General features: G+C 36.9%; 1 protein-coding gene across 10 annotated transcripts in view; it reads right to left on the bottom strand.

The window, feature by feature from the left end:
* KIAA0895 (KIAA0895 ortholog) overlaps positions 1 to 14,522 on the bottom strand; it is a 104,289-nt gene that overhangs the window by 47,475 nt on the left and 42,292 nt on the right. For 8 of the 10 annotated variants that reach the window (XR_004351341.1, XM_032642248.1, XM_032642252.1 and 5 more), the window contains 3 exons: positions 7,314 to 7,457; positions 6,503 to 6,635; positions 5,649 to 5,954 (listed from right to left, as the gene is read on the bottom strand). Coding sequence is in view for 9 of the 10 variants with exons in the window: in XM_032642248.1 (XP_032498139.1) it covers positions 5,649 to 5,954; positions 6,503 to 6,635; positions 7,314 to 7,457 (583 nt within the window). In the remaining variant the exon portion in view is untranslated. The remainder of the gene's footprint in view (positions 1 to 5,648; positions 5,955 to 6,502; positions 6,636 to 7,313; positions 7,458 to 14,522) is intronic. The other 2 variants (XM_032642249.1, XM_032642250.1) reach the window with 1 other exon arrangement.

The raw sequence follows: 14,522 nt of genomic DNA, 5'->3' as shown, positions 1-14,522 counted from the left end.
GTGAAGGTTCTGAGCCCCACATCAGGCTTCCCAACCTGGGGGTCCGGAAACGGGAGGAAGAATTCCTAGAGAATCAGACTTTGAAGGCTAGTGGGATTTGATTGTAGGACTTCGACAGGACTTGGGGAAACAAAGACTCCACGCTTGGAGGGCACACACAAAGTAGGGTGCAAATCAGGACCCAGGGGAAGGAGTAGTGACCCCAAAAGACACTGATCCAGACCTACGTGCTAGTGTTGGAGGGTCTCCTGCAGAGGCGGGGAGTGGCTTTGTCTCACCGTGAGGACAAGGACACTGGCAGCAGAAGTTCTGGGAAGTACTCCTTAACGTGAGCCCTCCCAGAGTCTGCCATTAGCCCCACCAAAGAGCCTTAGGCCAAACAACCAACAGGAAGGGAACCCAGCCCCCCATCAGCAGACAAGCGGATTAAAGTTTTACTGAGCTCTGCCTACCAGAACAACAGCCAGCTCTACCCACCACAGTCCCTCCCAACAGGAAACTTGCTCAAGCCTCTTAGATAGCCTCATCCACCAGAAGGCAGACAGCAGAAGCAAGAACTACAATCCTGCAGCCTGTGGAACAAAAAACACATTCACAGAAAGATATACAAGATGAAAATGCAGAGGGCTATGTACCAGATGAAGGAACAAGATAAAACCCCAGAAAAACAACTAAATGAAGTGGAGATAGACACCTTCCAGAAAAAGTACTGAGAATAATGATAGTGAAGATGATTCAGGACCTCGGAAAAAGAATGGAGGCAAAGATCGAGATGATGCAAGAAACGTTTAACAAAGACCTAGAAGAATTAAAGAACAAACAAACAGAGATGAACAATACAATAACTGAAATGAAAAATACACTAGAAGGAATCAATAGCAGAATAACTGAGGCAGAAGAACGGATAAGTGACCTGGAAGACAGAATGGTGGAATTCACTGCTGTGGAAGAGAATAAAGAAAAAAGAATGAAAAGAAATGAAGACAGCCTAAGAGACCTCTGGGACAACATTAAACGCAACAACATTCACATTATAGGGTCCCAGAAGGAGGAGAGAGAGAGAAAGGACCTGAGGAAATATTTGAAGAGATTATAGTCGAAAACTTCCTTAATATGGGAAAGGACATAGCTACCTAAACCCAGGAAGTGCAGACAGTCCCATACAGGATAAACCAAAGGAGAAACACACCGAGACACATAGTAATCAAACTGGGAAAAATTAAAGACAAACAAAAATTACAGAAAGCATCAAGGGAAAAAAGACAAATAACATACAAGGGAACTCCCATAAGGTTAACAGCTGATTTCTCAGCAGAAACTCTACAAACCAGAAGGGAGTGGCACGATAAATTTAAAGTGACAAAAGGGAAGAACCTACAACCAAGGTTACTCTAACAGGCAAGGATCTCATTCAGATTTGATGGAGAAATCAAAAGCTTTACAGACAAGCAAAAGCTAAGAGAATTCAGCACCACCAAACCAGCTCTACAACAAATGCTAAAGGAACTTCTCTAAGTAGGAAACACAAGAGGAGTAAAGGACCTACAATAACAAACACAAAACAATTAAGAAAATGGTAATAGGAACATACATATCAATAATTACCTTAAACGTGAATGGAGTAAATGCTCCAACCAAAAGACACAAGCTCGCTGAATGGATACAAAAACAATTCCCATTTATATGCTGTCTCCAAGAGACCCACTTCATACCTAGGGACACATACAGGCTTAAAGTGAGGGGATGGAAAAAGATATTCCCTGCAAATGGAAATCAAAACAAAGCTGGAGTAGCAATACTCATACCAGATAAAATAGACTTTAAAATAAAGAATGTTACAAGAGACAAGGAAGGACACTATATAATGATCAAGGGATCAATCCAAGAAGAAGCTATAACAATTATAAACATATATGCACCCAACATAGGAGCACCTCAATACATAAGGCAACTGCTAACAGCTATAGAAGAGGAAATTGACAGTAACACAATAATAGTGGGGGACTTTAACACCTCATTTACACCAATGGACAAATCATCCAAACAGAAAATTAATAAGGAAACACAAGCTTTAAATGACACAACAGACCAGATATATTTAATTGATATTTACAGGACATTCCATCCAAAAACAGCAGATTACACATTCTTCTCAAGTGCGCACAGAACATTGTCCAGGATAGATCACATCTTGGGTCACAAATCAAACCTCAGTAAATTTAAGAAAACTGAAATCATATAAAGTATCTTTTCTGACCACAATGCTATGAGATTAGAAATCAATTATAGGGAAAAAAACATAAACAACACAAAAACATGGAGGCTAAACAATACGTTACTAAATAACCAAGAGATTACTGAAGAAATCCAAGAGGAAATCAAAAAATACCTAGAGACAAATGACAATGAAAACACGACGATCCAAAACCTATGGGATACAGCAAAAGCAGTTGTAAGAGGGAAGTTTATAGCAATACAAGCCTACCTCAAGAAACAAGAAAAGTCTCAAATAATCTAACCTTACACCTAAAGGAACTGGAGAAAGAGGAACAAACAAAACTCAAAGTTAGTAGAAGGAAAGAATTCATAACGATCAGAGCAGAAATATATGAAATAGAAACAAAGAAAACAATAGCAAAGATCAATAAAACTAAAAGCTGCTTCTTTGAGAAGATAAAATTGATAAACCATTAGTCAGGCTCATCAAGAAAAAAAGGAAGAGGACTCAAATCAATAGATTTAGAAGTGAAAAAGAAGAAGTAACAACTGACACTGCAGAAATACAAAGGATCTTGAGAGATTACTACAAGCAACTCTATGCCAATAAAATGGACACCCTGGAAGAAATGGACAAAATTCTTAGAAAAGCACAACCCTCCGAGACTGAACCAGGAAGAAACAGAAAATATAAACAGACCAGTCACAGCACTGAAATTGAGACTGTGATTAAAAATCTTCCAACAACAAAAGCCCAGGACCAGATGGCTTCACAGGCGAATTCTATCAAACATTTAGAGAAGAGCTAACACCCATCCTTTTCAAACTCTTCCAAAATATAGCAGAGGAACACTCCCAAACTCATTCTACGAGGCCACCATCACCCTGATACCAAAACCAGACAAAAATGTCACAAAGAAAGAAAACTACAGACCAATATCACTGATGAATACAGATGCAAAAATCCTCAACAAAATACTAGCAAACAGAACCCAACAACACATTAAAAGGATCATACACCACGATCAAGTGGAATTTATGCCAGGGATGCAAGGATTCTTCAATATACGCAAAATCAATGTGATACACCATATTAACAAATTGAAGAATAAAAACCATATGATCATCTCAATAGATGCAGAGAAAGCTTTTGACAAAATTCAACATTCATTTATAAAAACTCTCCAGAAAGTGGGCAGAGAGGGAACCTACCTCAATCAACATAATAAAGGCCATATATGACCAACCCACAGCCAACATCATTCTCAATGGTGAAAAACTGAAAGCATTTCCTCTAAGATCAGGAACAAGACAAGGATGTCCACTCTCACCACTAGTATTCAACACAGTTTTGGAAGTCCTAGCCATGGCAATCAGAGAAGAAAAAGAAATAAACGGAATACAAATTGGAAAAGAAGAAGTAAAGCTGTCACTGTTTGCAGATGACATGATACTATACATAGAGAATCCTAAAGATACCACCAGAAAACTACTAGAGCTAATCAATGAATCTGGTAAAGTTGCAGGATACAAAATTAATGCACAGAAATCTCTTGCATTCCTATACACTATGATGAAAAATCTGAAAGAGATATTAAGAAAACACTCCTGTTTACCACTGCAACAAAAAGAATAAAATTCCTAGGAAAAAACCTACCTAAGGAGACAAAAGACCCGTATGCAGAAAACTGTAAGACACTGATGAAAGAAACTAAAGATGATACAAACAGATGGAGAGATATATCATACTCTTGGATTGGAGAATCAACATTGTGAAAATGACTATACTACCCAAAACAATCTACAGATTCAATTAAATCCCTATCAGACTACCAATGGCGTTTTTCACAGAACTAGAACAAAAAATTTCACAATTTGTATGGAAACACAAAAGACCCCAAATAGCCAAAGCAATCTTGAGAAAGAAAAATGGAGCTGGAGGAATCAGGCCCCCAGACTTCAGACTATACTACAAAGCTACAGTAATCAAGACAGTGTGGTACTGGCACAAAAACAGAAATATAGATTAATAGAATAGCATAGAAAGCCCAGAGATAAAACACACACACATATGGTCAACTAACCTATGACAAAGGAGGCAAGGATATACAATGGAGAAAAGACAGTCTCTTCAATAAGTTGGGAAAACTGTTGGGAAAACTGGACAGCTACATGTAAATGAATGAAATCAGAACACTCTCTAACACCATACACAAAAATAAACTCATAATGGATTAGAGACCTAAATGTAAGACCGGACACTATAAAACTCTTAGAGGAAAACATAGGAAGAACACTCTTTGACAAATCACAGCAAGATCTTTTTTGATCCACCTCCTAGGGTAATGGAAATCAAAACAAAAATAAACAAATTGGACCTAATGAAACTTCAAAGCAGTTGCAAAGGAAACCATAAACAAGATAAAAAGACAACCCTCACAATGGGAGAAAATATTTGCAAATGAAGCAACTGTCAAAGGATTAATCTCCAAAATTTACAAGCAGTTCATGCAGCTCAATATTAAAAAAACAAACAACCCAATCCAAAAATGGGCAGAAGACCTAAATAGACATTTCTCCAAAGAAGACATTCAGATGGCAAAGAAGCACATCAAAAGCTGCTCAAGATCACTAATTATTAGAGAAAATGCAAATCAAAACTACAATGAGGTATCACCTCACACCAGTTAGAATGGGCATCATCAGAAAATCTACAAACAACATATGCTGGAGAGGGTGTGGGGAAAAGGGAACCCTCTTGCACTGTTGGTGGGAATGTAAATTGATACAGCCACTATGGAGAACAGTATGGAAGTTCCTTAAAAAACTAAAAATAGAATTACCATATGACCCACCAATCACACTCCTGGGCGTATACCCACAGAAAACTATAATTCAAAAAGACACTTGCACCCCAATGTTCACTGCAGCACTATTTACAATTGCCCGGTCATGGAAGCAAACTAAATGCCCATGAACAGACAAATGGATAAAGAAAACATGGTACATATATAGAACAGAATATTACTCAGCCATAAAAAGGAATGAAATTGGGTCATTTGTAGAGACATGGATCAATCTAGAGACTGTCATACAGAGTGAAGTAAGAAAGAGAAAAACAAATATTGTATATTAACACATATATGTGGAACTTAGAAAAATGGTAGAAACGAACCGGTCTGCAGGGCAGAAATTGAGAGACAGATGTAGAGAACAAACGTATAGACACCAAGGAGGGAAAACGGCACGAGGGTGGTGGTGGTGGTGTGATGAATTGGGAGATTGGGATTGACATATATACATTAATATGGATAAAATGGATAACTAGTGAGAACCTGCTCATTTAGGAAATAAAATTGTTTTATAAAATAAAATTCAAAAAAAGACAATTACCCAATAAATCAGAAAATCTACTGTCAAGGGACACACACCTGGTTGGGAGGTATCAGTCCATCCCCTCTTGGCTCGTACACAATAATCCCATCTTGTATTGGGGTCCTTGACAAACTTTCCAATGTCTTTGAATAATGCACAAAAAGACATGTGGCTGGCTCGATAAACAGTGTAGTAGAGGAGGGCAGCCCTCCATAAAAAGGGGTCTTTTCTAAACAGGACACTGTGAATACTTGCCAGTCCTTCCTCTGTGGGATTGTTTGGCTTTAGGTCATGTTTTTTACGGCCAGTCCAACTGTTCCATGGCTGCTGAAGGTTGTTAATACCTCGAAAATAATGTGTGCCTATGGACAAGAAAAGGCACATGAAAAGTAAGAAATGCCATTCTTATTTTAATTCTTCTCCAAAAAAAGATTCTACCAACAGTTCTAAAACGAAATTGATGTGTACCTACAAATCAAAAGAAAGCAGAAAATGATCTGACACTAATGCCCTTTGCTTTGAAGGAGTACACAGCCTTCAGAAGGATTACATGTCGCATTAGAAGCGGTATAACTTTTACAGCAATTTATTTTCTTTTTAAGAGTCGAATTATAGACTTGATATTTGAAAAGATCTTAGAGATCACTTAATTCAATTCCCTCAGTTGAAGATGGGGGAACTGAAATCCAGAGGAGTTAAATGACTCTCCAAGCTTAATACAGCTATACGGTACCCTAAAAAATCTAATTTGAAATGAGACATTAATATCTTAGCTTTAGTTCAAGTGACACCTAACAATTTCATTACGTTTTGCCAAATATTACTAAGAAAAAATGCATTATAAACAAACAAGTCCTTGAAGTAATTTCTGCTATTACAACTGAATAAATGGAGAAGGGCTGCCCCCTACCTATTTCATGCCTCAGCATTCCTTCCAGCCAATGCTCACGTGCGGTGCAAACATTGATGGTCAGTGTTGGACATCCATTTACTACTGTCATCGAAGCTCGGGAAAGCAGGTCCTCAGTGAGGTGAACTACAATCTAAAGAGCAAGAGTTAAAAAAATATATATATATAAAAGACAAAACGTAGAAGGCAGGGGGTGAAAGTTTTCACAGAAAACAATGGACCCATAAATTAACACCTTTTTCTTTTGTTTACACCATCTTGAATCTCCCCGAAACCAAGAAGATGAAATGCAGACCCTTGGAATTTTGAGCCTTTGGGAACTCAGGAACCTTTACTGGATTGAAAGAAAAGTAGACAGCTGTGCAGAAGAAGACACAGAGAACTGAAATTGTGCCTCTGCAGTGCTCTCAAATGTAGTCCCCCGGGCTGGAATAATGCAAAGGAAGGTACAGGAGCCAGAGTCCTGGTCACTGCTGGGCCAAAGCTTATTTTGAGACTGAACACTAGGAACTGGACATTAATAAGAGAAGTCACTGTGCCAAATCTCTTCATTAATAATTTTCATAAGCCAATTCACATAATCCTACAAGCTATACAAAAATGGTAGTAAGAAAAAAGGAAAAACAGAAAAAAACTGAACATTAACAATTCAATGCAATAAAAACTTAGACTTATATTTAGTAAGAAATGTGGGTGACTTATTTAATGAGTAAAATAGTGCTGGGAAAACAAAACCTGCAGAAAAAACAAACACGTGGCAGTGACTGAGAGTTAAAATGCTCAAATTGTCATGCTTACTCATGATTCATACCTCACCCATGCAGCCTTCTTTCATCATGTATTTCCTAACATGACTCCAGATTCGAGTTTTAGATAGCAGGCTACCACCGGTGGCCTGTTCAAATTTTTCATAGCTTCCATACTTTTGTAAAGTCAGTTCCATAATATTGATGGACTGTAAAAGAAACAGAGATAATGAAAGTAAACAGCCTCCTATTATTTCGACATGAGTAATGACCTAGTTATATTCTTATTTATCATGACCTGTTCTGTGCTTACTGATTTCCAAATCAAATTGCAGCTACGGTAACATATTTTTCTAATCCTAAACAGCTTTCACTTATTTTCATATATTTTTACAAACACCTGTGTATGTACTTACTTCTTAACACGGAATGAAGGCTCAAGCACTACACAGCTGTCAACATCTAACAGGCTGAGAAGCTAAGGCAGAGTTCTCAGTTTCTCTTGGCTTCTCTAAGACCATCTGGTGGTTTTTCAGGAGAACTCAGAAGGTATGTCTCCAGACTAATTACTAGAATATAATTACCATTTGGATAAAGAAAAAAATTCCCAATTTTTAAGCACATACAGAAGAATCGACCATTCTTTTGTGATGATCCTATAGAACCTGATGTTTTCCTGGGCTACTACTCTTTGGCAGAAACACATAGTCTCAACATTACTAAAAAACACTCTTATCTTTCATTCTGGGCAGGGTACTATCTAACTTTTCATTCTTCATAAATTTTCATATCAAAAGAATATGAAAGTTGAGATCTTTTTCTCTAAGTACAAATATACAAAAAGGAAGACTAAAAAAACTGGTAACAAATCACAGATCATCAGTATCTATGGGAAAGCCACAAAAAAAGGAAAACATAAGGAAGGAAAATGCTATTCAAAGGTCTTTTGGGAAAAAGCTAGAAAATTCAAATATATCTTATATGAATGGTGACAGAAGCTAGAAAATTCAGATACTGATATTATACTAAGCCTATGCTTTTTATCTGTTGTCAGACTAGTAAAGAGATTAAAAGTACAAGCTCTAGAGTCAGACTGACATCCTGGCTCTGCCACCTTCTGGTTGTGTGACTCTGGGCAAGTCACTAAACTTGTTACCAAGCCTCCTCATTTGTAAATGGGGATAACAACAATAATGTCTACGGCATGGTTTTGTTGAGAAAATTTAGCCAAACTTTGTAAAGCACAGTGTCAGACATAAGTAGTCAATACATGTCAAGTATTACATCATCATCATCATCAGTATGTTACCATTCTTTATAAATACCACTGCAGATGACATGCCCAACACAAAAACTACAGTAAAACTCATGTGCTACAAGTTATAAGTAGATATATATATCCCCACAGGAAAAATATATATCACTAATAAACTAGGAGTGAATCATAAAGTTATCATAACAAGAAATGGCTTCAATAAGTTTGCCTGGCTGGCGTTCCCAAAGTTGCTATTAAAAGCCTTGATATTCAAAATGAGGTCGAAAAGCCAGCAGCATTGGCACTGGCATTGTCCCGGAAGCTGGCTTCAAATTTGGAATTTTGCCTGCCTCCAAGCTACATGCATACTGAATCAGAATCTGCATTTTAACAAGATTCCCCAGGTGATTCACCTGCACAGTAGAAAGCCAGAAGGATCTCGGAGAATGGGAACACAGCAAATACCCCAGAGGCTAATTTATTTACATGCAACTAGGATAATTAAAAGAACAAGTTAGCACATAATTAAAAGCCCATTTAGCAGATTAGCTAAGGTATTTGCATACACCAGTCTAATGGTCACTAGTCATCAATATATCAGAGTTAGAAGAATCTGAGAAATTTTGCCTTAAATCCATAAGAGACAGAAGTGGTACCTTCTATACTGAACTTATAATTAGACCTAAAAAAAGTTAAAGAAATTTTTTATTATAACTTGTGTGTATAGGTTTTTAAAAGTATGTACTTAACTTAGGATAAAACTAGCTTTTCTAGCATATGCTTACTCAGTAGGAAAATGTGGTTATCTGGTTACTATTTATTATAACAGTCTAGAGACTTTAGAAAAACTTTAATACAGGTGACCTTTGTTATCATCAATAAATGGTACTTAGTAGAAGGCTATTAAGTATTCACACTCATAATAAGTATTCGTTCATATTCATTAACAGGGAACACAGATTTGATTGAAAATTTACCCTGAAAAAGTACCCTATAAGATTAAAAAAAATTACCTTGGCAGTTTAACAACACTGAGGCAACCTCTATACCTATCAACTAATTATTAGATAATCAAAGAATGAATAAAAATAGTGGGAGTTTTTTTTGGAGGGGATGTAATCTTTCTATCAAAATGATATGCAATAGCACATCATTTTCCATTGCGTGACTTACATGGCACCATCATGGCAGTAATCCTTCATGAGAGCTACATGGATGTTCCCAAAAGCTTATCTTAATATGTCATGTACAGTCATTCTTCACTGAAGTGCCCATCCTGCTGTCATCTCTAGATATTTTTCTTTATTAGTTTTTCAACTGGTCCAACCTAGACAAATTTGTCAGTGACCACACAGATCTCCAGTATCCTTCACTGACTTCCCAATCCATCTGCATTAAATAGACCTCAGCACAGAGAGAGAGACAGTGGTTGGATAGGTGAATAAATTCAAGTTTTAAGAGAGAAGTCAGGAATGTTCAGTGGTTACTTCATCAGTGAACATTTTTGTGTTACAACAATTTCTGCTTCCTTATGCAACCTCTTGCAGGCCACAAAAATTTTTACAAGTATGATCTCAATTTGGGGGGAAAAAAAGGCAATAAGCAATTTTAAAAAGGCACAAGGAAGCCTGGAAGGATATACCCAAAGGCTACATGATATCATGTTCATGTTTGAGAAGGGATAATGTGTTGCACTGATGTTTAATTATTTGCACTATACAGAAGTTTTCAAAATGGTTTACAACATGCAAAGGAAAAAGTCATTTTTTCCAGCTTCACTGAGGTATGATTGACAAATAAAAATTGTATATATTTAGATTCTACAATCAGGTGTTTAAGGTGTACAATGCGATGACTTAATATGTGTATACACTATGAAATGATTACTACAATCAAGTTAATTTACAAATCCATCACCTCACATAGTTACATTTTTTTAATGTGGTGGGAACATCTAAGATCTTAGCAAATTTCAAGTATACAATATACTATTATTACCTATAATCATCATGCTATATATTAGATACCCAGAACTTATTATTCAGTTTATAACTGAAAGTTGGTACCCTTTGACCCACATCTCCTTACAAGTTTTTGTTTGTTTTTTTTTTACAGGAAAAAAGAGTCCATTCTCTCCCCCTAGAGCTCAGAGAATCAATATCTGTACCACTTTAAGAATCAAGCTTTCACACACCTCCGCATGGTTAACACTTTTAAGAGGCAATAAATTTTACGTCAGATCTCTCTTCTCCATTAATATCATCATTTAAGTTAATCAGAAAACTACATCTCCCAATATTACTTGGTGCGAGATTCAAACAAGCAGCAGCTTGATAATTTTTTTTTTTTTGCGGTATGCGGGCCTCTTACTGCCGTGGCCTCTCCCGTTGCGGAGCACAGGATCCGGACGCGCAGGCTCAACGGCCATGGCTCACGGGCCCAGCTGCTCCGCGGCATGTCGGATCCTCCCGGACCGGGGCACGAACCCATGTCCCCTGCATCGGCAGGTGGACTCTCAACCACTGCGCCACCAGGGAAGCCCGCAGCTTGATAGTTTTACTCTAATCATCACTTTTTTTTTGGCTGTGCCTTGCATCTTGTGGGATCCTAGTTCCCTGACCAGGGCTTGAAGCCCGGCCCTTGGCAGTGAAAGCCCAGAGTCCCAACAACTGACCTCCAGGGAATTCCCCAATCATCACTTTCAATTTGCCATCCAGCATATCCCTTTCTTATCTTCAAATAAACCTTAACCAATTTAACTTCCAAAAACGTTCAAGTATTAAAAGAAAAAAAAGTCCATTTCAAGTTAATTTAACCCAATTTAAAACATAAATCACATATCCAATTAAAGCTCTTTCCCCTCCCCTAGGCAGAGCCTGGCCTGAGGCCTAAAGAACCTTCACTGGGAAAAGAAGGCATCATCAGTGATTTGATTCCTTCTCATCTCTCCCCTATTTTCACAGCCTCTCTTTCCCTTCAGTATATTGACAGCTGGGAGGAAGGAACGAACAATTCCCATATAACTGGTTCAGCTGTGGTCCTCTTCCTTTGACTCTAATGCTGGGGCAGGCCTATTATAGCAGGTGCCTCCACTGCACAGCTTACTGACTCGCCTCCTTCCCACAGAATCTATGCAAGAAGCTCCCCTGGAGTGGACAACTACCAAAACTATTTCTATGAAATTTAAAAGCAAAAGAGGAACAACCTAAAGATTTAACTTAATCTAATTACTGTATACCCATTGCATGAAATGAAACATATGCAGTCAGTTAAAATAATGCTGACAAAAAAGAAACGCTGACAGCTTTTAACAGCATGAAAAAATATAGACATGTAAACAAAAGTATGCTAACTCAACCATCAACAAGGAAAACACACTAAAATGTATTTTTCTTTTTTTTGCTTGAAGTATCATTGATTTACAATGTTGTGTCAGTTTCCGGTGTACAACAAAGTGATTCAGTTACACATACATATCTATTTTTTTCAGATTCTTTTCCCTTATATGTTATTACAAAATATTGAGTATAGTTCCCTGTGCTATACAGTATGTCCTTGTTAGTTATCTATTTTATACACAGCAGGGAAAACGCACTAAAATGTTAAAAGTCGTGACCTAGAGGTGGTGGAATTATAATAATTATTCTCTTCTCCATACTCTTCTAAGTTTCTGCACTAAACACGTATCTCTTTTACAACTGGAAAATATAAAACTGTTTAAGTACCCCCTACTTTGGAATCTCCAGGCCTTTCTTTTCACTATCTAGTTACCTTCTCTCACTTGCCAGTTAGTCATTGATATCCCTTCTCCAGAGTATTTGTATTTAAAAAGGAAACACATGAAAATGTTTAAAAATTCAAAAAATATCTTCTATGGTAGATTTTTAAGCAGAGCAGATTGCTGGTAGACAGAACTGGTATGGCTCACATTCCTGAGGTCTACTCGAGCAAGCAGCCACTTCCCTCATCCATGTGGAAATCTAGCCCCAATTTATCCATCAACATCAAATATATTCTCTGCTTCCTTCCATTTCTAAGAATAACAAATATAAACAGTAAGCGATGCAACATAACAGTTTCGCTAATCAGTTTTAAAACTCCTGGAACCAGAACATCTTAATATATACCTATACTACTGTCCAGGTCTTGGATCCCTAGTCTGCATGAATCTGACTTTGCACTTTTCCATTTTCCTAATTATCCAACTCCTCCATCACTATGTTAGAAAATCATATAATATAATCTACTTTTGAGTTCCATAAGAACAGTTATCAGGTGGGATAATGTTTCTTGCTGAAAATGGATTGAAACAGGCTACCAAACATACTTTTACCTTTTTAAAAACATTGGACCAAAAAGATTACATATTTTTGCTAAATTATGAATCAATACATTATCTGCTCACAAATCAATCATTCCTAAATCCTTCCTTTTTATAAGAGAATATTTTAAAGCTTTGTATATCTTACAGGCATCAAAACAAATTGATTTTCAGAGAACTCAAACCTGAAGCACAGAGGAAATAAATGCAAAATGAGCAGTTGTTCAGTGTGAATGAAATGGTCTTCTCTCTCTCCAGATCTGGATATCATACATAATGCTACACAAAACAGAACATCAGCATTCTTTACAATGTTACTGCCAGCTCATGACTTTGAAGCATTCTTATTTTCTTCTACTAAAACAAGAGTAATCAAATTATTTTCAATAAATGGTGCTGGGACAACTAGATACAAATAAAAGAATAAAACTGGACCCCTACCACATATCATATACAAAAAATTAACTGAAAATGGATCAAAGACCTAAATGTAAGAGCTAAAGCTATAGAACTTGTAGAAGAAAGCAGAGGCATACATTTTCATGACCCTGGATTAGGCAGTGCTTTCCTAGATTTGTGCACTAAAAGTACAAATAACAAAATAGGTAAGTTGGATTTCATCCAAATTAAAAACTTTTATGCTTCAAAGGACACCATCAAGAAAGTGAAAAGACAACCCACAGAACAGGAGGAAATGTCTGCAAATTTCATACCTGAAAAGCAACATATCTAAAATATATAGAGAACTCCAACTCAATAATAAAAACACAAATAATCCAATTAAAATATGGGCAAAAGATCCAAATAGTTTTCCAAAGAAGATATACAAATGGCCAATAAGCACATGAAAAGATGCTCAACATCATTAGTCATCAGAGAAATGCAAGTCAAAACCACGAGATACCACTTCATACCCACTAGGATGGCTATAAAAACAAGAGTTGACAAAAAAAAAAAAAAGAGTTGGTAACAATGTGGAGAAACTGGAACTCATATATGGCTGGTGGGAATGTAAAATGATGCAGTCACTTTGGAAAAGAGTCTTCCTCAAAAGGTTAGACACAGAATTCCCATATGACCCACTACTATATGATCTATGATCTCCTACCATTTGACCAACTACCACATGATCTACTACTAGGTATATACCCAAAATACCTAAAAACATGTCCACACAAAAATCTGTACACAAATGTTCATAGCAGCATTGTTCATAATAGCCAAAAAGTGGAAACAACCCAAATGTCTATCAACTGGTGAATGGATAAATAAAATCTAAAATATACATACATGGAATATTATTCAACAATAAAAAGCACTGATACATGCTACTATATGAATCTTGAAAACATGCTAAGTAAAAGAAGCTAGTCACAATGCACCACATATCATATGACTCCACTTATATGAAATGTCCAGAACAGAAAAATCCATAGAGAGATAAAGTATCAATAGACTGATGGTGTCTAGGGCTGGAACGGGGTGGGGCTGGGGGTGAGTCACTTGTAATGAATACAGGGTTTCCTTTTGGGGACGATGAAATTCCTCAAATCTGATAGCAGTAATGATTGCATAATCCTAAATATACTGACAATCATTTAACTGTACACTTTAGATGGGTGGACTACATGGCATGTGAATTATATCCTCATAAAGCCATCATTTGAAAAAGCAATATTAATCAAACAGCACAGTGTA

Source organism: Phocoena sinus, chromosome 9 (assembly GCF_008692025.1).
Source record: "Phocoena sinus isolate mPhoSin1 chromosome 9, mPhoSin1.pri, whole genome shotgun sequence".
NCBI lineage: Eukaryota > Metazoa > Chordata > Mammalia > Artiodactyla > Phocoenidae > Phocoena > Phocoena sinus.
The sequence above is the reverse complement of the archived record's forward strand: the minus strand, read 5'-3'. Positions and strand labels throughout refer to the sequence as shown.